The 26,686-nt window shown below is 43.7% G+C and overlaps 1 protein-coding gene across 1 annotated transcript in view; it reads right to left on the bottom strand.

Moving 5' to 3' along the window:
- Positions 1-8,092: 8,092 nt before the first annotated feature.
- Positions 8,093-26,686, bottom strand: part of BMPER (BMP binding endothelial regulator) — a 276,446-nt gene continuing 257,852 nt past the window's right edge. The window contains exons 13-14 of the mRNA XM_060247726.1: positions 16,801-16,931; positions 8,093-8,596 (exon numbers count right to left, since the gene is read on the bottom strand). Coding sequence (XP_060103709.1) covers positions 8,415-8,596; positions 16,801-16,931 — 313 coding nt within the window. The 3' untranslated portion in view covers positions 8,093-8,414. The remainder of the gene's footprint in view (positions 8,597-16,800; positions 16,932-26,686) is intronic.

Genomic DNA, 26,686 nt, shown 5'->3' with positions numbered 1-26,686 from the left:
TTCTAACTAAATGGGAAGATGAGTAAGAGTATATTCACCTGGGTATTCAAAGGCCCAAACGTGACATGACTCATCTACAACCAATGAATGCCGTTTTTAGACAAGTCATCTCATGTGGCATCTTTGTCTTATAAGCATTTTAAAAGAAAGCCCTTTGTGATAGGATTTTTCTCCGCCCCCCCTCCTCTGCAAATGGAACCAGCTTTTCAGAAATGTATCTTTGCCTTGCAACATTCAAAGTAAATTGTATGGATCTGCATCTCTCGAACATGATGCAGTTTATTTTAACTCAAACATGATGTTTAGAAAAAAATAATAAAAACCCTTAAGGTACAGTATTGTCTGAAATTCATAACAGCAGCTTTCTTAAATGGTTTTCTGGGGGAAATGTCTCTTGTTGTTGTGAGTCTAAAAGCAGTACCAAATGTTAATCAAGGCATAGTCCAAATTTGAACAAAGTTACACTCACTAGGAGAAGAAGATAGTTTGTTTACAAAGAGCTTAGGAGGAGAAGTGCCTACTGAAATGGACTTTTGAGCTTTACATTTTTTGTATTTATTTCCTTTATATACTGCCTTTCCCTGGGCTTACATTTCCCAAAGCAGCTTACATTGTTCTCCTGTCTCCATTTTAACCTTGTAAAAACCACATGAAAGAGGGTAGCCTGAGGGGATATGACTGCCCCAAGGTCACCCACCAAGCTTCCCTGGCAGAGCAGGGATTCGAACCTGGGTCTTCCAGATCTTAACCCAACATTCCAACTACTGCAGCATACTGGCTGATTCTGACTTGGCCAAGTCCACATGAATTCCTTTCTTATTAATGACAACTTTCTTATAAAGCATAAGCATCAATTTGAGGATCAAGTTATTCAGCAGACTACCACTCTCTAGAGCAGGGGTGTCAAACATGTGGCCCAAGGGCCAGATCAGGCCTCCAGAGGGGTCCTGTCAGGCCCGCAAGCAAGTCTGCTTCCTTCTCCCTCTTTTTTGCTTCTTTCTGTGTCACATCTTGCTTTGCCAAGATTCCTTAATTGCACAGAAGCTACAGAGCAAAGCTTCTATTTTCCCCTTTGGCTGAGGCTCCTCTCTTGGGGAGGAAGCGGGGGGAGGGAGAGCTTGTTTTCATATTGACTACAACACTGCAAGAGTGCTAATACTTTAAGCATGTTTTATTTTATGGGGGGGGGTTGGGTTTGTCTCCTTTATAAAGTTTATATCTCTGCTACCTGACATTACATATGACACACATGGCCCGGCCTGACCAGGTCTCATTTATGTCAGATCCGGCCCTCATAACAAAGGAGTTTGACACCCCTGATCTAGAGGATGCAGTGGCTCCTGAGAATATGGGAATTGTCAATCCCTGCTTTGAATATTCTAATTTTCTTAATCATCTTGATGTACCCATGTGTCAAGCTAACCATGGGAAAACAACACTCCATTTATCCAGAGTAGTATGCAAATATTTCTGGTACCCCCACAATCCCTTTGGATAAATGAAAGTGAATGTGGCTTCACCAAAGAGTTACTCTTCATTGGAAGGATTGTCAGAGCAAATGAAATCCAGTGGCGAAATGAATATCCTCTATATTTCTTTTAAGTGAACGATCAACAGTGTTTTTGTCATCCTGTGGTATCCTATGCCATTTTCCAACATTATGTTCACACATACCATAAACCAAGGCTTTTTCTGAGCAGGAATGGAGTTCTAGCTGGTGTGGGGCCAGGGATGTGGCGTAATATGCAAATGTGTTCCTGCTGGGCTTTTTCTACAAAAAAGGCCCTGCCATAAACCCATCAACTACATAGAAATGCTCCCAGTATATGTGGTAGCCATGTTGATTAAATATGGGGGATATGCATATTTGTATGCATGTACAGCTTTGTGTTCAAACTGACCAGTGGATGGTCCAGGGTTATACCAAAGCATGTACCAAAGCTTTACAGGGAGCACTGTGGGTTAAGAGTGCTCCTGATACCTGTGGCCATAATGTCTGGAAAAAGTTATACTATAGTCAGGGATGAGAGAGGCAACTGAGGTCGCGTGTCCACTTGTCTTATGGCTTTATGAGGTGGTTGCCTTAAACAGCAGCTTTTGGGGACCAGCAGTCTCCCGTCTGTCACCAGCCAGCCAGCTGTCTGTGCTTCTGCTGCTCACTTGACTGCCGCCCTCACTCAGGAGGGATAATCCCCCCAATTTTGCTGCTTCAGGCCCCTTCAGAAGTGCTGTGGCAACCTACATGTGCTGGTTATCAAATTCCTGTGAGATTCTCCTCCCCCCCCCCCTCTCAAGAGTTCAGCTACCATTTCTGGTTGCCTGTTTCCAGGGTGACCAAAATGTTGATTGAGTTCAGGGATGAAAAAGAGCATGAATGGCTAGCTGCACTCAAGGTTGGCCCTAGACTGTCCAGCAACCTAGGCAAGGCTAACTTCTGGTGCCCCCCCCACACACACACACACTGATAATGTCACTGAGTCACATGGGGGACACCCAATTCAGTGCCCCCAGAAGGCCAGAGCCTTAGGTAATTGGCTAGTTTGCCTGGTGGCAGGACAGGCCCTGGTTGCACTATTTTTGAAGACACCTAGGGTGGTGAAGAGGTCAAGGAGGGTTAACTGCTCAGGCGCTTGGGTGTGGAGGCGAAGACGGGAAAAGCAACAGTGATGAACTGCTGATTGTTGGCAGCTATTGCTGCCACATTAATCAGCAAAACACATCCACATCCAGGACTTTTTTTGTAGCAGAAATTCCTTTGCATATTAGGCCACACACCCCTGATGTCGCCAATCCTCCAAGAGCTTGCAGTAGGTCCTGTAAAAGGAGCCATGTAAGCTCTTGGAGGATTGGCTACATAAGAGGGATGTGGCCTATTATGCAAAAAAGCCCTGAATCTCTCAACAAGGGTGAAGAAGTTATGGCCCGAAACCCCTGGGATGGAGATGATTAGCAATGTAAACCAGTCTAAGCCCATTCATTTTTATTGACTTAGAGTGGAGTAAGTCTACATTGGATTACACTGTAGGTTTCTAGTGCTACAGGATGTCCAGCCATGCCGGGGCACTGAAAACAATAAGCTTTTAGGGGTCCTCCAAGTTTAAATTTGTTCCTTGGGTTCAGGTGGAACCAGCAGAACATTCACTACTGCTCCAGACTCTGCTAAGTTTCCCTCATTCATGGTGACATCTAAAGGTTCTGGTTCTACTTGTGATCTCTTAAATCTGCTGAGAACTGTTGTGTGCAGTTCATGCATTAAAACACATAAAGTTATCCACACTTGTTGGTTCTTCCCACAACAATGCTAAAGACCAGTCACAAATCTCTTTCATTAAAGCTGGCACTTGGAAGACATGCATTTAGTTTCCAGTGTCTGGAGTTTCTATCTTTATCCAACATGAACCAGGGAAAGACTGAAGTACAGATAAACTAATTCATTATTGCAACTGTTATGCTTTGATGGAATGAACATTGCACACACATCTGTACACATTTCTAGGAAGTGTGTAGTTTCCCATGTGCACACTAGATGGCATTTGCTTACCTTGTGAGACAGTGACAAGTGCTCTCCAAACTCTTCAGTTCGTTGGACTAACATCTTCTGCTTTAAAACGATGCCGTCCCCTCACGGCTTCCCTTCTACATAACATAATTTTGATTACTTTACATTTCTATCAACTTGATTACTATAGTATTCATTGTTACATGATGACACCATTTCTTCAAATGGAGTCCAGGGAGTCTGACAGTCCTTTCTAACATCAGAGGGAAAGCTCTCCTTGTGCCATCCAGCAAATGGAATTTGTTTGGTATGAATGAGGTCAGGAACTTTCTGCACTGGTGGGAAAAAGGGACAGAATTGGCCTCCTCTGTCTTTTAAAGGGTGAGAAGAAGATAGAAGATATTGGATTTATATCCTGCCCTCCACTCCGAGTCTCAGAGCAGCTCACAATCTCTTTTATTTTCCTCCCCCACAACAGACACCCTGAGAGGTGGGTGGGGCTGAGAGGACTCTCACAGCAGCTGCCCTTTCAAGGACAACCTCTGCCAGAGCTATGGCTGACCCAAGTTCATTCCAGCAGGTGCAAGTGGAGTGAAGAATCAAACCCAGTTCTCCCAGATAAGAGTCTGCATACTTAACCACTACACCAAACTGGCTCTCAAGAACTCGCAACAAAACCACCTCTAACTTACCTAGCCTACAGAGCACTAAAAGGTAAAGGCAGTCCCCTGTGCAAGCACCAGCCATTTCTAACTCTGGGCAGACTTTTTTTACCGGGTGGTTTGCCATTGCCTTCCCCAGCCATCTACACTTTCCCCCCAGCAAGCTGGGTACTCATTTTACCGACCTCAGAAGGATGGAAGGCTGAGCCAACCTTGAGCTGGCTACCTGAACCCAGTTTCCACCGGGATCGAATTCAGGTTGGGAGCAGAGTTTAGGACTGCAGTACTGCAGCTTTGCCACTCTGCGCCATGGGGCTACTTATTCCACTAGCTGGTGGGGGGGGGGGGAGATTCAGAACCCCAGTAGCTCAGTCCAAGAAACTCTTAACTGGTTAAGTGGCACCACAAGGGGGGGGGACTGCAGTCATCAGTTTTATACTGGAAGTAACTATGAACTGGAAGGGAAGCAGCCTGGTACAGCCCAATATCAGATCTCGGAAGCCAGTCAATACTTTGGAAGGGAGACTGCCCTGGAAGACTCAGAAGGTGATGGCCAACCCCCTCTGCTTCTCACTTGCCTTGAGTGCCCCTTGCTGGGTTCCCCATTAAGTCAGCTCTGACTTGAGGACACTTTACGCTTCGCTCTGCAGCAGCTTCCTGAATTGCTCAGTAATCCATTGAAGCCTTGTGGGAGGAAGACTGCAGGTGTGGGAAGGCCCTGACAGTGGCGCACACCTCCTTGTCTCTCTCAGACATAACTGAGCAGCACAAGAAGGAGCCGTGCTACAAAAAGCAAAGCTCCACCAAAGGCAAAGCACCCACTGATTTCAGTGGTTCCACCTAATGCGGTACCCAGAGGCTTGGCTGGGCTTACTCGCATCGGCACATCTGTAAAAATAGAAAGGCTGCAGAAAAAGTCACAGACAATCTCCCCCCCTTGATGCATGTTTGAATAACAAGCCAGAATTATATAAAGGAACAAACAAGGAAAATGTTAATTAAAATCCAAGTGGAAAGCAATGCCTTGCATCCACATTTCAACAGACAGAGGGTTTCTTTCTCAACTCCTATGGCACCACCAATGCTGCTCCTGGAGGATGCTTCGCCCCTCCCATTATTTCAAGGCATTTCAGAGAGCATATGGGGCTAGGGTTGCCAATCTCCAGGTGGGGAAAGGAAAAAACAAGCCCTAAGGCCTCCACAAAAAAGCAGCCTCAATTATGAAAATATAAAGTTTATCAAACAATTCAAGCAAAAGTGCAAAAAATTGCTGCAATCCCCAGGTGGGGGCAGGGGATCCCCCTGTTTCAAGGTCATCGGAAAGCTGGGGGGGGGGGAGAGGGAAATGTCTGCTGAGCACTCCATTATTCCCTATGGAGACCAATTCCCATAAGGTATAATGGGGAATTGATCCATGTGTATCTGGAGTTCTGGGGGGCTGTTTTTAGAAGTAGAGGCACCAAACTTTCAAAATAGCATCCAGTACCTCCCCCCACAATACCCTCCAAGTTTCAAAAGGATTGGACCAGGCGGTCCAATTCTATGAGCGCCCCCCCCCCAAAAGTGCCCCTATCCTTCATTATTTCCAATGGAGGGAAGGCATTTAAAAAGTGTGCAATCCCTTTAAACATGATGGCCAGAACTCCCTTTGGAGTTCAATTATGCTTGTCACATCCTTGCTCCTGGCTCCACCCCCAGTGTCTCCTGGCTCCACTCCCAAAGCTTCTTGGCTCCACCTTCAAAGTCCCCAGATATTTCTTGAATTGGACTTGGCAACCCTGTTTGGGGCTGCATTGAGAGGCATACGGTGAGAAGGTTACACTCCAGGAGGGGAAGGTTTTCTGTCTCTAGAAGTGCTCCAGTGAATTCAAGGTATAGGTTTCACCTCACAATCTTGGAATGTAACTAAATCTTTTAGTTATTTATCTGAAATAATTTTTCCAGATTATTAGAGAGGCCTTAGTGGAAATTCCACAGCATGCTGGTGGATATCATAAACATTATCACAAAAATAACAATGATTTTTTTTTCTATTCGAGAAGTTGTCATGTTTCTTTATTAAATTGGAAGTTATCTGTCCCAGAAAGAAACCTAAATTGAGCTTTCTGACAATACGCGTATCTATGCAAATTCAATTAACTAAAGACATTAATGATGAATCTACTAGTTGCTTTTTAATTTGTTGACAGCCCTAGAAATAAATAATTTATTTACAAACATTAATCACCACAGTCCTACTCATAGAAAGTTACATTAATACAATGTATTTAACAAGGATATATTTTTTTTCATTAGTTCTTTAATATTTATTTTCAATGGATATCAGACATACAAGATATACAAGCAGAGGCATTTAAATATTTAAATAAGCAAACGTTTTTTTTCCCTTTTGCTGTTCAATTTTGGTGCTTTCAGTTATTTAAAAAATATATATTATTTTCAGAGGGAAAAAGAGTACTTGCAGCCAAGAACCAGCTTCCCCTTTCAGGTAGCCAGAAATAGCTGTCACCTGGCAGAAAACATGTTGGGGGGGGGGGAATGACACCCCCCCCTGCAATTGCAGTGCAGTACAGATGCTGCTGTATTAGGTATGTTCAGGGCTTTTTTTGAGCAGGAACACCCAGGAATGCAGTTCCAGCTGGCTTGGTATATGCAAATGTGTTCCTGCTGGGCTTTTTCTACCAAAAAAAAGCCCTGGGCATGTTCCTCTTCTGGGCATATCTCTCAGCAGTTTCCTTCAGCCAATAGGCTGCTCAGCTGAACATCTCGTTATTTCCAAGAGGGAATGAGAAGTAATGATACCAGAGACCCTTCTGTGGGGTAGTTCATATCTTTCTCATTGTTTCTCCCTATTCAGAAAGAATAGAGCACTCACCACATGAAGAAATGAGTGATAGTCATGAACTGTACTATCTATTGTGGGATACTTTCCCAGGATCACAGAACAAAGCCTCTAAGAATGTTTCCATTAGGACATCCTTGGCTGCATATTTGTAAGCCATTTGGAATGGGACGGTGCTACCATGAAGTCTTTAGTTTTATCCCAACACCAAAGTGACAATCCAAAACGGAGTTAAGGGCATTGTAGCCGATTGCCATCACTGACTTTTAGGATGCTTAAATCTGTATTGAATTACATCTCAAATGCTTCTGTCATCTTAGCGGATCACTTTGTGGTCAAAGTTCAAATGCCATCTTAGCTTCTTGATAGGTGACATTTCAGTGACCCGAACATGGGTGGGGCAGATTCTCAAGAAATACTCCCATGAAATAGACATGCCCCTTCCCAATACGGTGACAGTTCTATAACTGAAGCTCACACAATAGGCCCCTTCCCACACACGGCTAGATTATTAAACATTACCCCAGGCACATGGAAAAGTAACATACACAGGACCATCTGCAAGACTTCTGAATGACTCAGTAATATTACAATACACAACCTCCAGCTTTCTAAGATATTAAGGTGTTCTTATTAATCACTGGGTCCTTCTGAGGAGGAAAACACAATTAATCCTAACTTCAGAGAAACACATTTCTTGTGCATCCATAAATCTTTAGCTTAACGTAACCTCACCTGGGGATGCTGAAGCCTTGGGGGACATTGCTGTGGAAACTATGACCTTTTACACTGGCAAAGTCATCTGGTAGATACTTTCAGGCCAGCAAGCACCTGATCTATTTATACAAATGATTCACATGGCTTACAGGTTACCATCATAAGAATAATGCATAAACTTTATAGCAAGAAAAAATACATATAATAATTAATTCTTCTGTGGCTTATATAAATGATATCTCCTTTCATAGGTGTGTGCACATGTACTTGGGTACATACTGTTACCAATACTGTTAAACCTAGGACAGATGCTACCTTAAGTGATGTGTGATATGGGAGGGCCTTAGGGGTGGAGCCATAGACAACGGGGGTGGAACCACAGACACTGCAAAGAACACCATAGGGTAGAGTTTAATGCTATAGCTGCTGAGATGAGGATTTGATTTGGAGCTTTGTATAACTGTACAAAGGGTAGATATACAGTCCTGTTGCATAGGTAGATGCTATTGCTGTGTCCTTCATCCCATGGTATCTTCCATATACACACCTAAATATACAGGCACACACATTATCTTTCCTCTTGGAGAGCGTGCTTTGCAAAATCTGCCAACAAATACTGTAGTCCTTCATTGGCTGCGAGCTTCCAAAGGTACCCTAGATATCAGTTTTAAAGTCTGGAAATGAAAAGCTAACGTCACCGCTGTGGGCACAGGATAGGTTTGATGCATCTGCCTTTGTGCTGGACTAGGTTTGCAGGGCAGTGGCACCCTGCAACACACGGCTTGTGGCAAGGACCAATCTCGTTCCAGTTGTCACAGGTCTTCACGCATCCAGGTCCGCAGGTATCATAAACCGCACCGTTTTTACACTGGGTTGCTGGAAGAGAGTTTAAAGAGAACTGAGCATCACTGATCAAAAATTTAAAAATTTTCATTTTTATTTACTTACTTTGCATGCTGTAATACCTGATCCGTTCCTTATTCTTTTTGTGGAATATGTGGCAGACAAAATTCTCATACAGTTCCATCCACTAAGCAAAAGAACTACCTTAGTATTGCTGAAATATGCATAGGGTTGCTAGGTCCCCATTGGCTACAGGAGGGGGCCGGGGGGTAGGTTTGCCAGATCCAAGTTGGGAAATGCCAGGTTGGGATGGAGCCTGGTGAAGACTGGGGCCTCAGTGGGGTACAATGCCATAGAGTCCACCCTCCAAAGCATCCATTTCCTTCTGGAAGAACTGATCTCTGTAGTCCGGAGACGAGATGTGATTCCAGGGAATTCCCAGGTGCCACCTGGAGGCTGGCATTCCTAAAAACTCTCTGCATTTCATATTTAAGTTTTTTCTATTCCAGAAGTGGGATACATAGACATTCCCCAACTGACCTTCTTCCCCTCCTCTTGTTTACAATAAACCAGGGGTGGCCAAGGGTAGGTCTCCAGATGTTTTTTGCCTACAACTCCCATCAGCCCCAGCCAGCATGGTCAATGGCTGGGACTGATGGGAGTTGTAGGCAAAAAAACATCTTGAGAGCTACCTTTGGCCGCCCCTGCAATAAACTTTAAACAATGGAAAAGTGAAGACTGGAAAACAACATGAGCTGATACATTTAACTGGTATGCATTTAATCTGACCATTTCAAATTCCATTTCCAGTTAATTCAAAACATCTCAAATATATGTTTCCTTTTAGAATAATCAGAGCAAAGTAAAGTGTAATAAGGGCTTGTAAATTTTTCAATGCAAGATTCACATTTTAAAAATTGTAATCTTGCACCAAAGTATCTTTTCTCATTTTTGTTACGAAGACATCACGCTGTAAGGTTCTTTTCAAAAACGATTAGTTGGAAACATTTGTTTTTCAGTTCAATAAGATCTTCTTACTCCTCTTCTAAAGCACATGTTCATGTGTCTGAATGTGTGTGTGTGTATGTTCACTGCCTGGGATATATTTTAGGCTCCTAGCAATTTGCTTTGTCTTCTTCCAGTGGCATTAATGGAGGTATGCAGCTTTTAAGCAGCGGTCACAAAAAAAATGGCAAACAGCCTGTTCACAAATACCATCAAATGCAAATATCTCCTTTGAGCAAATGTTATGAGAATGGAAGCCAGGCTAATTATTTTCCATATAGCTATAAACAAGATCAATTACTTGAGCATTTGTGAATTCATTAGCTAATTGGACACAGAAGAATTGTAAATCCCATTCCAACTACAAAACCCTGAAAGTATGCAAAGGGATGTGGATTCCTGCCCCCAGTAGACAGGCATTCCTCAATTGTTGTGAAAAAACTCTATACACACATACACACTGTACATGTACAGGTAGTGTAGATGCACAGGTATCTATGCATGTATGGCTTATGCACACATGGGTTCTTTTTACACAAGTAATCCTATGCATATAAAGCAGAGCTTGGCCCAGCTGATGTGGTTCTCCCTGCATCACTGCAGGCATTCAGACTTGCATATCCATTGCATGAAAGGTGCTTGTGTTAGGGGGGGGGGGGGAATCCTGAGAACGGCTCTCATTGAAGAAAGTAATTGTCTGCTTGAAGGTGTGTGTTCACGCTATTGATCTCGCTATGCCTATCGATCCCTGGGGGAGGGTTACACCCAAACTACCATGCGCTGCACTTATTTGACTGGATTCCATTGGGCTCTTTTTCATACAGCTGCACACCTACTACCATATTTAACACTGCTCAATCTTTTCGCCTCAGTTTGGAAATTACAAAAATTAAAAACTACTAAGTCATCCCATTCCAGATCATGTACACACAATAGGCCTGTTCAGGAATTGCACTGTAGCCAAATGAATGTGCAGAGAGTCAATTAGGATCACAGTTAGAGGCAGGAGCCAATCCCATCCCTGCCTCCCAGGATGGAAGCTCTAGGACCTTGCATTAACTTCCAGTTCATGTCTGTGCTCTGTCCACATATGGTCCTTAAACTGATGGAGACTGGGGACAAGGCCAGAGAGGAAACCTTTGATTTGCTTCCTTCAGGCATTCATTTGAGGATTAATTCACACCAGAGTAGCAAGGAAAAATGAGGAAGAAGCAACACCAATCGGTGCCATGGTATCACTACCTGGGTTTTCCGTGACATCACAATGCTGTAGAAAGTCCCCCAAACTCTATGGTTTTACCTAGAATGTTGTGACGCTGCAGCACTGATTGACACTTCCCCTCTCTATGCGCTGCCCCTAAAAGCTCCTGGAGACTGGGGGCAGAGGCCTGGCAACTCAAAGGCTTTTTAAAATGCTGGAATAATCTGGTTGTCTTGACTAATTGTTTTGGCCTGAAGATTCTTTCATTTTACCTTCAAGACATATGCTGTCCTTTATATTCTTCTGAATCCCCTTTCCTTACCTCTCTCAATTTTTCCCTTCATATGCTTCAAACTTTGTTCTTTGCCACTTTGAAACGTCTCCTTTATCCCTTTCCCTTGTATTACCCCTCTCTCTCCCTTTCTTCACCAATTCCTAGCAGCTTTCCTCCAACATAAAAAAATAAAATCACAAGATTGGAAGATGATAAAGCAGCCCTGCTCCCTCAGACCAATGGCCTATCTGCCATTCAGCATTCTGTTTCACATGGCAGCTGGCCGGGCAGAGAGGAAAAAGGGTTTTGGAAGCATATGTAAGACGGAACAGGGGGAACAGACTGATGCTATATGCCAGAAGGCCATTAAGATCAACCTTCTGCTCTAAGGTAGGGCTCACCTTTTGACGAATCCACAAAATCCTAAACCCAAGAGGCCACAGAACCCAGCGAACCCCCAAACACTCACTCTGAGATGTGGCATGGTTTTTTCCCCCTATAGGTTACCAAAGATACCCCTGAAGTGCAAATCATACACAGTGCAGTCCTCAAAAGAGCTGAGATCGACGTGCTCAGACTAGGCCTCTTAGCTTCCTTTGCACTCATACTCAGGGATACTGCCTCACCCTTTTCATTCTCCATGCTGCGAGGATCTGTGTCATAACTGTATTGTTGGCAAATTCTAGGCATTTCTTGTTTAAGTACTCATGAACTAATTAGGAGATTTGCTCTACTTGAGCAGTTAGCTCAGCTCTAAGATTTTAAAGGGCAAGTCCTACTGAAGTTAATGCACTCCCCTGTAATGTACAAGTGGGTACTTTGTTGTTCTTGTAGTCTATTTAATTCACTTTCCTGCTGAATTAAAGGCAAAGGTCAATAAACCGAGAGAGATTCCATTAATGATATCTGAGACCAGAATCATACTTGGAAGCACTTTACTTGTATTGTTTTTCCCCACTATAAAGGATGATCACAACTTTCAGAGCTATCAGCTGACTATTTTTAGCGCTGTCATTCACCCCCATCTGCTAATGTACCCTCCATCTAAAAGAACACTAAAGGAAATCAGTGGACCTTGTGTCACAAATAATTACCAATACGGCCCTCAAGTTAATAACTTCTGCAGCAGCAAGGACTATCCTTTTTCTCATCTTCTCTAATAACCATCAATTCCTCTCCATGAGCATCCAGGTCACCACCCCGTTAGAAAGCAGCATGCAGTAATAAAGCCATCAACAAGGGAAACACTCATGTTCAATAGTGCCTGGAGATCACAAGGCTATCATTTGCTATAAAAGCCACCGCTTGGCACTGAATGAGGCATATGAGGCTGCAAGCTGCACAGGGATAAAATGAACCCAGGAAGCAAAACAGAGGTGAATTTCAGGGTAAACACAAGTGCACCCTTGGAAAGCTGGGAAGGACACCCTTGGTCCATCAAAGTCAGTATTGTCTTCTCAGACTGGCAGCGGCTCTCCAGGCTGAGGTTTTTCACACCTATTGGCCTGGACCCTTTTTTGGAGATGCCAGGGATTGAACCTGGGACCTTGTGCTTCCCAAGCGGATGCTCTACCACTGAGCCACCATCCCTCCACAGTGGCCAAAAAACCAGGTGCCGTCAGGAGGTCCATCAGTGGGGCCAGGACACTCACTAGAAGCCCTCCCACTGTTGCCCCCCCACCCACCCAAGCACCAAAAAGACAGAGCATCACTGCCCCAGACAAAAAGTTCCAACAATACACTGTGGTCATAGTTATTGGACCTAGCACAACTTGGGGTCTTTCCCAAGCCATGCTACAAATGCCTTCTATACACACACACACCCCTCATCATATTGGAAGCATCCAGGTGTGCAAGTGAGGGCGAGAGTAAGCCTTTCATCTTGTGAGGCCCCTTCATGCTAGGGTTGCCTCATCACTATCTTTGGAAGAATTTCTGGAGGGGATGGGGACATCCTTAATGCAATGATGTCACACGGAAGTGACATCGTGTTTGGGATGCAGCCTCATAGAAGGCATTGTCAATGCTAGCTTGCAAGAACCATTGAAAGGGAACCTTCTCTTTCAATGTTTTTTGCAAGCGGGCACCCTGGCATCCCACATGCCTGAACTTCAAGTGGTGAATTTGCCACTTGGAATTCAGGCGCAGGCTGCCCCTGACGCCAGTACTGTGCGTACCTAAACTCTAAGTGGCGAATCACTACTTGGAGTTCAGGCATGCAGCTTGTCTTCTCCCTCCCCTCCTGCAAGATTTAAAGGGCCCTCCGGCTGATCAGCAGGCCATGCACTCCCACCAATCAGCTGGAGGACCCTTTAAATCCCATAGGAGGGGAGGGAGAGGGGTGGCCACTGTTGGAGGTGGGTTTTCCCCACTGACCAGCTGGCCAGCAGCACACAGGAGCCCATGAAATTGGGAGATCCCCTGTCCCCCACCTGGGGACTGGCATCCCTATTTCATGAATGTCTAGAATGCAGGGTTGCCAGCCTCCAGATGGGACCTGGAGTTCTCCTGGAAGTAGAAGGTGGGATGGTGGCTCAGTGGTAGAGCATCTGCTTGGTAAGCAGAAGGTCCCAGGTTCAATCTCCAGCATTTCCAACTAAAAAGGGTCCAGGCTTGAGACCCTGGAGAGCCGCTGCCAGTCTGAGTAGACAAATACTGACTTTGATGGACCGAGGGTCTGATTCAGTATAAGGCAGTTTCTTATGTTAATATGTTCATATATGTTCATATGATCTCCAGAATATCAAAATCAGTGCCCTGGAGGACTCTGTGGAATTTGATCTCCACTGAGCTCTCTCCCAAACTCCACCCTCCCCAGGCAGCATTCCCAAATCCAAGCCAGAGCTGGCAACCCTATGGCACAACCTACTTTGGCATTCGGATAAAGTGGAATGGTTTCAGTCTTTTCTCATCCAAAACCTTCATTCATTCAATATATTCTATTTATAGCCCTCCCTCCCCTGCACAACAGGGCTCAGAGCAGGTGACAACAATATTCCTATAAACGGTGTTCGCACGTTTTAAAACTATTAAAGCAGCTTTTACAATACTACTGGCAACTGTTAAATTAATACATAGAAAGGAAGCACGACATAGTGTCCCTTATCTAGGGGGAGAATAGTTATCTTACAGATAGGTGAATAGAGAATAACTGAACAGAAAAAAGGGGAAAGGGATGGGAGGGAAGGAGGGAAGCCAACCAAGATGGAAACGGTCGCTGCCCTCAACCATGAGCTTTTCAAGGTTGAACCAAAAAACCATAAGCTTTCCCAATGGAACCACTGGCTTTTCAATATGGAACTAAATTCTTCTGCTCTTTTATCTTTGATTGCCAGGACTGGGGCTTAAATTATAACCATATGGCTAGTCAACGTGGTGAGTAAACTAGGTGCAGCTAAACCGTGTAATCCCACCACAGCCTCTCTTTTCTTTTTCTCTTCCTGCAAAGGCAAATCTACTACATCTGTGCTTCCACAGGGCTGGAAATGTCAAGCAGTTGGCCATAATAATCCAGAAGAACCTCAGAGTTCTGGGATCCTTCCCCTAACAACCCCATCCACTTTGCAGACATATGAACTAGGTATTTGATGCAAAGTTGTATAATACAGTTGTTAGTACAAACTTGCTGGGATTCTGCTTGTCACAGATGCTTCCTGAATTCTCTCCGAAGTGCAGAAAGCAAGCCGGCTGGCTATCAGATTTCAGCACCTGGTAACCATTTATTGATCTTTGTTAGTTTGGGGTTTTTTTAATTCTGGCATTAGAGTGGTTCAGACTGTGTGTTCAGGGGAGATCATGGTTAAAATGTAGGGTTGCCAGGTCTGTGTTGGAAAATACCTGGAGACTTTGGGGATGGAGCCAGGAGAGGGTACGGTTTGGGGAGGGGAGGGGCCTCAGCATGGTACAATGCCACAGAGACCACCCTTCAAAGCAGCCATTTTTTCCAGGGGAGCTAATCTCTGCCAGCTGCCAATCAGTTATAAAAGTGAGTGATGTCTAGGCCCCATCTGGAGGCTGGCAACCCTAGTAAATGCATGTGTGTGTAACAAAAGCTGGACAACTCCTTTTGCCCAGGAAAAGCAGCTTTGGAAGGAATCAGTTCGGACTGGAGCAGTGGAAGGGGTTAACTTAACACTTTCCCTGCCACCTCTTTTCTGCTCAGAGCAGCCAAAGGACTGACACTATAAAGGAGGGACTTGTGAGAAAAAGACCCCTAATTTCAGAACATTGTAGTCACCCATTTGGTTGCCAGGGTGCCTGGAGACTCAACTCACACACATCTGCCAGGAAAACGTGGGTTTTGTCTACCAGACTGTAAGGGACTTATGTGAGTACTAACAGCCACAACATTGCAGCAGCACTCTGTGTCTCTGGAGGAGTGCTAACCAGGAGGAAAGATGGGTTTCCAGTCGCTCCGTGCGTGCACCACCTCGGCCGTTGCAGAGGAAGAAGTTGCGCCGCCAAGAACTGTCCAGGCAAGTGGATTCCATCCTTGACCATAGAATCCATATGGGAAGGCTAACATCACCAGTAACTATCTTCCTGCGGTGCCAAACTCCATTACAGCGAAGCGGGAGGCTCACGTACTCAACAGATGTCACCTATGCCTAAGGCAATCAAGCTTATCTTAGGCGTGGAACCTGTCAGACTGCCTAAACCTTTGTCCAACGGAACCCAAGACAAAGGATGGTGCCAGTAGAGGAATGAAGAAGAGGAAGAACATCTTCACCCAGAGCCAAGTTTCTTTGTATAGATCAGGTGTTACCTTAGGTAGCAATTTGGCCATCTATTGTCACCTTTTAGATAAGTTTTGATATTCTTTTAATTACTTCCACCTCAATAATTTCACCCATTCTTTCCCTTAATGGTCATCCTGGAGCCTCCCCCTTTGGCCCATTGTTACCTGGAGGTCCAATCAGGTAACCAGGGCCAAGTCTGCTCAATGGCCAGGTATGGGCATCCAATCAGGTGCCCCCAATAAACTGGCTATTGGCTACCACATAAGTCCAGCCCTTATTGTCATTGCAGAGCCTCCCATTTTTCTGAGGTCATGTACCAGCTGACCACCTGTCATCCGCCCCTGTACCTCCCATCCTCTAAGGGCTCAAGGTAATCTTTATAACCACAGTCCCAATTCCCCACAGGTATGCATTTAGCAGTACCCCATTCCTGCTATTTAGATACATCCCCGATTCTTGGCCAGTTGAGGGTCCCCTTCCCCATCGTCCTCGTTTCTCGCCATTGGAGCCTTCCTTGAAGACTACGATCAGTTATTATCACCCTGTTTGTCCATCCTTATGTTACCTCTATGCATTTCTCTCTATTTTTATTAGGTCTGTATGTATGTTATATGAGTCTATTATCTTGTATGTGTGTGTTCTATATTTTTCTGTAATAAATTCATGATTGTTTTACTTAATTAGTGTCCTTGGTAAATTTAGCAATAATTTCTGGAAGTGGAATCCTGTCTACATAGATTCTAGATCCTTTTTAAGCCAAAGGTGCCTACCTGTCAATTCTCCAACCTCTTTTGAGGGCGTTTTGGCTTACAGACTGGGGGGGTTTATTGCGGGGGGGGGGGGGGCGTGATTTGAAGTGACAGGGTAGGAAGAGGACTAAGCAAAGCCTTCACCCCTCTGCTTTTCCTTCCAAAACCACCTCCCTTCCCTAGGAAAAGCAGCCTTTGGGATAGACAGAGGCTTGCAACTAGCACTGCCAATCTCCATTTCATTGATGCAATTGGCTTATCCCACTTACCGGCACAGTTCTGCTCAGGCTTCCAATGGACTTTGAGACCTTCCCTCTGACAGGCCCTGGCATAGGCTAGGAATGACTCACAGTAGCAGTTTTTATGAATGGGACACTCGCACATGTCTGTCACGCAGGACCTGCAGAGAATGGCAGAAAGGGTGATGGATGAATGAATGAGAGGTAAGATCTGACTGCGTTGCATTTAAATGCTAACTGTTCTTCAAGCCAAACTGGACAGTAGAGGGAGTACTTGCTTTCCACCCACCCAATAACCTCTAGTATGGCTGACTTTTCCTCCTCCCCATGACAGCCAATAATGCAACACCCTAGTATAAAAATGTCACCACCCCACCACACAAAGTCAGTTCTAGGAGACCACAGGGAAGGAAGCCACTGGGGCATGTGCTGAAAAGTTGCAAAATAGGTTATTTTGCTGCAAGGGCATAGACTTTTCAATTTCCCGGGGGGGGGGGGGGGCTGGGGCCCAGCCAGAGGGGTGGGGGGCTGGGGCCCAGCCAGAGGCATTTGATCCAGTGACATCATAGGGAGGAGCCAGTGACATCACAGGAAGGGGCCTCCATTATCACTACCTATGAATTTATGGAGAAGCTCCCTCCCCATAAATTTAGGGAGCACCCCCCCAACAATGCCCATGGACTGGGCCAAACCCAGGAAAAGGTGGGAGTTGGCCAGTGGTTATAGTGGTATCTCAGAGGTCTCTTGCTGTGTCCTGTTTTTGAAATTCACTTTTAGAATAGTCACTTTAAGATCTGCAAATATACATATCACGTGCTCATAGAATTGGATCCCCTGGTCCAATGTTTTTGAAACTTGGATGGTGTTTTGGAGAGAGGCACCGAATGCTATGCTGAAAATTTGGTGCCTCTGCCTCAAAAACCAGTCCCTCCAGAGCTCCAGATACCCACAGATCAATTCATCATTATACCCTATGGGAATCGATCTCCAAAGGGAATAATGGAGCGTTCAGCAGACATTTCCCTTCCTTCCACTGTTTTCTGATGACCCTGAAGCAGGGGGAGGGCCTCCAAACTGAGGGATCCCCTGCCCCCAACTGGGGATTGGCAACCCTATGCCTAGGTGGTGAACAATTGTCAATACACACCTACTTGACCAAGTCTTTAAGAGTGCAGTCATTTTGAGAAGAACAAAAAAGGCTTGCTGTGGCCATTAAATTTCAAAAGGATCTGGCTCAGCATCCACTTAAATGAATGTAAACAATCACAGGCTTGAAGAAGACACAAAATATCTATCTACCAAAAGAACTCCCAAATACTATAGCAATATGTATGCAACATAGCAATACAGTGCTATTCCTCCCCCCAGTTTCTTCTTCAATCATTAACTAGTTGAACAAAGTTTGAGTCCAGTAACACCATTAAGACAAACAACGTTTTATTCTGTTTTACTCTGGAGTGAAATGGACAAATTAACAAGAACACTAAAGGAACTTGGTAAGTTTCAGAACTATGTGGAAGAACATTGGAGAGTGAAAGGACACTTGGTGATATTTGATAATGGATAACATGTTTATTAGCTATTTTTAATTTACTGGGAAAAGAATGATAGTTAAAATGAGAGTATGAGAAAATATTTTGTTCTTTCTTAAAAGATTATAATAAGATAAATAATATGACTTAATTTAGTAATATATTGGATCATTAATTGAATGAGGTAATAACCATAAAGAAGTATAAGTTCCTTTTTTCTTTTTAAATAGTTTTTTTTTAAATGTTAAATTACCTTTATTGCTTTTATATTGTAAGTAACACTGGGGAAGTCTTGAAAGGGAGGAGGGGAGGTGTAAAATGTGATGCAACATATTGACTTTTATTTGAGAGAAGTAAATGAAATAGTGATATAATATGCTGTAGAATAATAAAAATTATTTTTACAAAAAAAAGTTTTATTCTGTTTTAGTTCAATTAGCATTTCTAAAAAGTTGAGGTTGTAAAGTCATTAACACCACTTAACTTCTTTGCAGCCCAGAGGGAAAATCACACATAGACTCTACCACCCCATTCATGCCTATGAAGATAATGATCTCTCCTCCTTGAAAATTTAATTTGGAAGCCTCAAGTCCTGTGTTGGTTGCCTGGAGGGGGCTCAGCCCCTGCTGGGAAAATCCGGGGGGGGGGCTCAAGCCCCAAGCCCCCGCGTAGTTTACGCTTATGTTTTGCTCTGTATGCAGGGTCAGTTATCAGCTTGTTCCCAGCCAGCATGTCTAGCCAAACTACAACCCTCCCATCTCTCCCCTCCATCATTCTGCTGGCATACAACCATCTTCCCAGCAAGATGTTGCAGAGGTTTCTTGGAACTTGGGTCAAAACTGTCATCTGCCCCCATGCAAGACATTACAACAGAAAAGAGAAAATTAGCTGAGTACCCTGGTTTCATTTCAGAAGCAATAACTACATGGGACTTAGAATAGAATCTTTTGCCTTCTCCTTTTGCCCTCTCCATCTTGAAGGCCTGAAAAGCAGGGTATAGCATGACAGCAATGCAACAATAACAACAACCTTACATAATAGCTACAATATAGTTAAGAACAGGGCTTCTTTTTTTTAGCAGGAACGCACAGGAACACAGTTCTGGCTGGCTTGATGTCAGGGGGTATGGCTTAATATGCAAATGAGTCCATGCTGCGCAAAGCATGGTGATGTTAGGGGGTGTGGCCTAATATGCAAATGAGTTCCTGGTTAAGAATGAAGAACCACACAAGATCAGATCCTTAAATTAGCCATTACTACCTTCCCCTCAAGTACTGAAAGTATTCTAACACAATTGTCCTGGTTCAGGTGGGTAGCCATGCTGGTCTGAAGCAGAACAAATTTGAGTCCAGTGGCACCTTTAAGGCCAACGAAGTTTTATTCATGGTAAAAGCTTTCTTGTGCATATGTATCTGAAGAAGTGTGCTTGCGCATGAAAGCTTGCACTTCGAATAAAATTATTCTAGTATCATTCTATTTAGGATGGCTTTCAATAGCATAGCTTTTTTTGGGGGGGGGGAGTTTAAGCCACCCATTGAAGAGTATGAATCAGATTCTGAGCACCTGGCACAAAAACAGCCACATTTTTATCCACTCAAATCATTTCCCCATAATTTAGGTTTCCTGGAATTTACATCCTTCTCTATTTCTGTTTCTATGAAAAATCACTTCTATGACATGATCACTTGTGAAATCTTATAAAGTTTTGTGAGTTTCCTCATAAAGTGATGTGGATACATCATCCCTGCTTTCCTCCATCTATTGTCGTCTCCAAATGCAGCTTTGCCTTAAAGACCGTATATGGCAGTATCCCTACACAGCCAGGAGTGAAAACCGTTTAACTTTGGCATACCTCAGTATGCTTATATGTACACTGCTTCCTCTCCTTGCACTGCTTAAAGTGCACCTTAGTAAACTCAGACATGGATAAAAGTTTCATTTAAGCCCATTGGTTACAATCACACATTTCAGAGAAAATTTCCATTACCTTTCTAATTCACAGATAATGTTTTAAAGAAACTTTTAAAAAGGCATTGCTGAGACAGGAATTTATACAAAGATCAGTCAGGAAAAATGTACTAAACATATTGTGTGGCTCTCGAAGCCCCCACTGCCCCAGTGGCAGGATTGCAGAAGGCATTTCTCTTTAAATAATTTCGCCAAGCCAGATGGTGGTTTGGAGAATTCATTTAAAGTTAAAGTTGCTTTCTTTCCACCTCTCACTCCCTCTCTCCATCTCGTTGCCTTCCTTCCTTCCTTCCTTCCTTCCTTCCTTCCTTCCTTCCTTCCTTCCTTCCTTCCTTCCTTCCTTCCTTCCTTCCTTCCTTCCTCCCTCCCTCCCTCCCTCCCTTCCTGTCTTGTGACTCTCAAACATCTGACATTCACGTTTTGTGGCTCTCAAACATCTGATGTTATTCTATGTGGCTCTTACATTAAGCAAGTTTGGCCACCCCTGCCATAGAGTTTAAGCAACCATCTTCTCCAGAGGTCAGACTGGAGATCAACTGTAATAGCAGGAGATCTCCAGCTGCCTCCTGGAAGTTGGCAAGCTTTGTGTCTGTGGCAAGGTGAGGTGTAGCAGCAGTAGCTTCCCATGGCATAGTAAATGTGTGGGTGGAGGGAGAGGCAGAAGAAAGCACTGAGAATGAAATCAAAGGCAAGCAATATAAATGAGATTTAGAGACGAAAATGAATACATATGGAAGCAAAAATTGCACACCTCCATCCTCTGAGCAAGGACTAACTACCTCCTGTATTTTGTAAATCACCTGGCACAGTGCCAGCAGAAAATGAATAACCACTGAACAAAATTAGTCACTGCAGCCAAAAATGAGACTATATCTGTACTCTGCTATGTTGACTATTGCTTAAATTACAATTTAATCTGCCTGGCAGAACTGTAGATAACAGAAACAAAAGACAAATTAGAAACCAGGACTTTAGCATTAATTGTAACGCTTTGTTTTGATTGCTTCAGATATATTTCTGAAATCAAGCAAAGGTAAAGAGAGTTGCACAAGTGGAAAAATAAAAACATGCAGCCACTGGCTCCCTCTAGTGTTCAATATGCAGAATGTCAGGCATTGACATTTTTGGATTACAAAAATATGATTTTAGAGATGCTTTAAATATGCCCAGTTTCTAGCAGGATGATGCTTCAGTGCAGTAAAAAGCATATTGCTTGTGTGAGGAGTATCAGGTGTGATTACCACACCTGGACCTATTTTGATACACTTACACAGGCCAAGAGCGGTTTTCGTTCATGAAACTTTAGGCCAGTTCATCAAATATATTACTAGCCTAATAATAGGTCATAGGCTAGAAGTGCACTATGCATCTTTCTGATGCTTTCTTACATTTTTGTCAGGATTAAAAAAATATCTGTATGAAGAAATGAAATGCATACTTATGTATCTTTAGGGTTTGCTTTTTTTAAAAAAAATCTGTTCTGTTGAGCTTTGATCCTATGAAATCTTCAGGAGGACTCTAGTTACAGCAAACAAATAGGTAAGACACAAGTTGAGAACCACAAAGAATAATGGATTGGGGATAAGCAATGGCAAAATTTAAGGGGCAGCTTATAGGAAATGCCCTGCCCCAGATTCTAATTAATCCCCTCCTCCTCATTGTCAGGAACTGGTAGCCACAGCCCTTAAACGTTTATAACTCCTTCAAAGCTCTTTCCCACCTGGGAGCCATACACTGACTGCCTCTCCCAATATGAGCCCATCTGACTGATGATTCTCCCATCAGGCCCCATTCTCCATTCCTTCCCTGAAAGCAGTATGGACTGTTTCAGCTCATTCAAGGGTCTTTTCTGTGGAACAGGCTGCCCAGTGAAGCAAGGACAATATCATCTTCACTAACATTCAGGGAAATATGCAAGACTGAGTGTATGGTTTTTGTTTTAGCTCTCTGATGGTGTGAAAAGTCAGGAGCAAAGCTCCCTCTAAGCTGTGGAGTCTTGTGAGCAAATATTCCACTTTGTGAGCTACCAGCATTAAAGTTGTGAGTGAGCAGTTTGGCTACTGCATGTGTGCAGTAGTTTGCCCTGGGACCATCCTTCCTAAACTAAGACAAGAATATGTGAGCCAGAGGCTAAAAAATTATGATCTAACTCACACTAACTCAGCTTAGAGGGAACATGTTCAGGAGATATCTATATAACACCTGACAGAAACTTGGGTAGCATGTCATGGACTTTATTTGCATTAATTACCTCAGTGATCTTTAAACCAGAATCAAGAGGCTTAATAAAGTTCTCTTTGGTGTGAGTAGTTAAGTCTCATTCCTTATGGTAAGCAAGCGGTCACCCATGAGGTAACCTGTGAGGGCTTTTTAAAAGGCATCCTCCCCCACCACCATAAGGTGTGTGGGCATAATAAACCTTTTATTTCCCTTCTCCTGCTTTGGCTATTAATGAGGAAAATGCCATGTCTACCCTATAATCACACAGGAATCCTGATGTAAGGGGGGGGGGGGAATACCAAATAACTTTTATTCATTCATTGGGGATGGTTAAAGGTTTTGGAGCAGTGAAGCCTGAAAATATGTATAAATGTAACTGTCAGGAACAGTTACAGATAAAACAATGTATTCTGAGAATAGAGAGAAAATAATAGCCAATCTACACTCTGAGAGAATTGTGAGTCACTGGATACAGAGGTTATTAAATCCCTGAGCAGAATTGCCAGAATGCTTTAAAATAAGGCCACAATCAATCCTTTTAGTTTCCTTCAGCCTTGGAAAACTAAAGAAGGTGATTTAAACAATCATTGTGAGTCTCTCTTTGACATCACAGTTCACCATCCTGCCTCCCCTGAAGATAGACTCTGAGACCCCCTAGCCTGCCTCACTGGCAGCTAACCCCTGTCTGAAGAGAGGGGAAGAGAGGCTGTTAAACTGCTTTTTGCTCCAACTCCCAACCCCATCCGTCTTCAAGGTTCTAAGGGCTTTGATTGGCTGCTACTGACTCAATAAGCATTCTGACTGGGGTTTAAAGGGAATTGGTCATTGGTCAGGAAGGGCAGGAGTTTGATTGGCTTATCACAGCTGGTTCTTTGGTTATATGTTGCTGGGTATTGCTATGCCTACTGCTCTGAGCATGTAGGGAAAGCAACAAATTAACACAATTCAAATAATTAAATTAAAGGGATATTGTGCTGCCTGCCCAAGCCAACTTGCAGCTGCGCACGATGCTCATGTGTGAAGAGGTGCTGATAACTGGATGTCTGCAATCACAGATGATTGCACCAGGACCCATGGAAAGCGAAAGCATCTGTCATCCGTGGAACATGCACGTGCATCAGACAGTCCCACATCTTCAAAGCAAACCATATGAGCACACTTCTTTAGCAACTGGCCTTTTTCACATTAAACTATGGAAGGGGTCCAAGTCTTGCAACAGGGTTTTTTAAAAAGTCTTTTTGCTACATGGAATTCCCCCCCCCCCTTTTAAAAAAAATCTGCTTTTGCTGCTGCTGGCTTTACACATTGGTGTGCAGTATTGAAATTGCAGATGTTTGGTGTCTTTCATCAAACATCTGCAGTTCCTTTTACTTCACAGTAAACAAGCACTCCCAATCAATCACCGTAAGTGGGAATGCCTTTTGCATTTAATATTTAACGCCTTTTGTTTCACAAAACCAGCATGATGTAGTGCACAGTAAAATGTACAAGTTCCTCCAAGTCATAACGTTACACAGATGAAAAGCAAGAGGAGACTCAAATTAAAAGATACGGGCCCTCTGGATTTAAACAGATGCCCCCGAGGTCTGGTTTCAGTCGCCTGCTGCATCGATAGCAGAGCTGAGACTCCCTTTCCAATAATCCAGACTGTAGCCTGGTTAAAATGCAATCGGTTGCACACTTACAAATTGGGAGATCTGCTTCTTGTAAAGAGAAGCCAGGTTTGGGGTGGGGGAGGTGGGGAGATAAGGTTTAGCATCCTGTGCAATTAGTGCCATGGGGAAAAGTCTACTCACAAGAGAGATGAAATCCAAGTTTTAGTGTGTGCCTCACCTAATTTAACATGGAAAATGTCCCAAGACTGGCTGCCAAGCTAGATACCGCCATAATCACATTTCAGTGCTCACAAGTTCAGTATTGTGACGAAGACCCTGGAGGTTTGTTATGCCTCATATAAAAGAGAACAGATTTTCCTTCTCTTGCGGATGAGGAACAAGCTGAAATGCATCTGTTAATATGCAGATATGTAAATTGGCCTTCATGACGAAGGCGTTTTGCTGTTATCCTTCTCTCTCTCTCTCTCTCTCTCTCTCTCTCTCTTCGTAAAGAGAACAAGGGCTTTCACTTTCTGCTTCTACTGGTAATTTTCTACCTGTGTGTTGCTGCCGACAGGGCAAGCATGAGGATTTATCTCAAGCCTGCCGCATAAACACCAAGCCAGGTGATAGCAGCTTCTCTCTGTGTTGGTGGCCGCCTGAGGCTACAGAGCAGAGGAATGAGGGGGAGAATTGCTCTTCCAGATGCCATCTCTGTTTCCCATGCAGCCCACCAGTTCCTCCTGACTTGGCTTGAACATAAATACTTCCAGGTCAGGCCTGGTCTTTGTTAGTGTAGCCAAGTGCAATTTGGGAAGTTCCCAAAGATTTTGGGATAGAGCCAGGGAAGAACAGAGTTTGAGAAGGTGAGGGTCCTCAGCAGGGTTATAATACCATAGAGTTAGCCCACCAATGCTGCTGTTGCTTCCAGGGAACTGGTCTCTGGAGTCTGAAGATCAGCTGTAAATCCAGGAGAACTCCGAGTCTCACCTTGAGGTTAGTAATCCTAGTCCTTAGCTAGTGGGCAATCTTCGAAGACCACCTCCTGGTCTGCACTACTGATGTTCAGCAGGAGAAAAAATGGGGGGAAAGGGACATTTTAACATCGCTTCTAGTGGTACCCAGAAGTGAATATCACAATGCTCTAAGAATTCCCTAAATCTCCATGGTTTACCATAGAGATTGGGAATTCCTTCTGGGTCCAACAAGAAGTGACATCACTCCACATCCCCACTTTTTTGGAGCCAAATGGTTGTGTGGCAACCCTACTGGACTTTGCCTGGACAACAGCTAGACATTTAGCCTTCTGCGGTTCTTGAGCTCTGTTTCATGAATTTTTGTCTACGTCTCCAATGCCACCAACTTATTTCTCCAGTTTCCCTATCCAATCACCTGCTCTACTACTCAGTAGATATTGGATTTGCCAACTCTGGCTTGGGAAATTCCTGGAGATTTGGGGGTGGTTGCTCCAAAGGGCAGAGTCTGCAGAGTGGGAAGGAGCTCAGCGGAGGTATGATGCCATAAGAGTTTGACTTCCAGAGCTGCCATTTCCTTCATGGGAGGAGATCATGGAAGGAGACTCTATAGTCTGGAGATCACGAATAATTTCTGGAGAACGCCTGCCCCCATCTGAAGGCTGACAACCCTAGAAATGTTAGGCTGAATGACTGTGAAGGGCTCAGGGTCATCTAGTGAGCTTCTGTATCAGAGCAATGATTTGAACCTGGTTGTCCCTACCTTCTTCTTTCCCTGGCTGTTAGGCAAAATTGTAGCTACTGGAGGCTTCTATTCTAAGAGCCTGATTTATATGGAATGGAAGCTTTGTCATTTTGATATCCCAGTCAAACATACTACTTTTTACATTATCTAACAGCGAACACTACCTTTGACAAATTCTGGAAATTTTTAAAGACTATCTTGTTAGTCCTGGGTGTTTCAGTTTCAAAACCCAAGCCTCCACCCAAAATGTAAGCAAATATGCCATTTTTCAAGCAACATTCAATAAATGTTGGCCAGTATAAACCTTTCACATTTTATACAGAGCTGTGCTATGTCATTAAAATCCTTCAGTATATCCTGTGAAAAATATAAAGGCTACATTTTTCCTCCCAAATATTGCCAGTGCACTGTTAAGTGTATTTCTGAACCTTTATTTGAAAAGAACCTTCAAGCCAAATTTGCATTTTATAGCCTTTAACCAGCATCACACCACAATAATAAGACAAAGTGAATAATGAAATCCCTTGGAATGTTTTCTAAAACCTCACAAAATAAAACTTTGCAATCTTAACACCCACCTCAAAGAGCTGTATTTGTAATCCTCCCTAAATCTGGAGCCATAGTTTTGAAGGCAATAAAAATCCCACTCATTTCCTCATTATATACCCCATAATATTCTCTCAATGAAGCACATGGTGGGCTCTCTCTTTCCCTTATGCTTGGACGCCACATGGTAAGTGAATCACTGATTTCTCTTTTTTTAAAAACAAAAAAACAAAAAAACCAGTTTCTGGACAAAAGGAAAGCCAGTCAGTGCAAAGCAGTTTAGAGGCAAGTTTCTCCTAAGGATGACTAAGGAGCTTCGCGAGAATGAATAATCCT

Source organism: Heteronotia binoei, chromosome 10 (assembly GCF_032191835.1).
Source record: "Heteronotia binoei isolate CCM8104 ecotype False Entrance Well chromosome 10, APGP_CSIRO_Hbin_v1, whole genome shotgun sequence".
Taxonomy (NCBI): Eukaryota; Metazoa; Chordata; class Lepidosauria; order Squamata; family Gekkonidae; genus Heteronotia; species Heteronotia binoei.
Note: the sequence above shows the minus strand (reverse complement) of the source record. Positions and strands in the feature narration are given on the sequence as shown.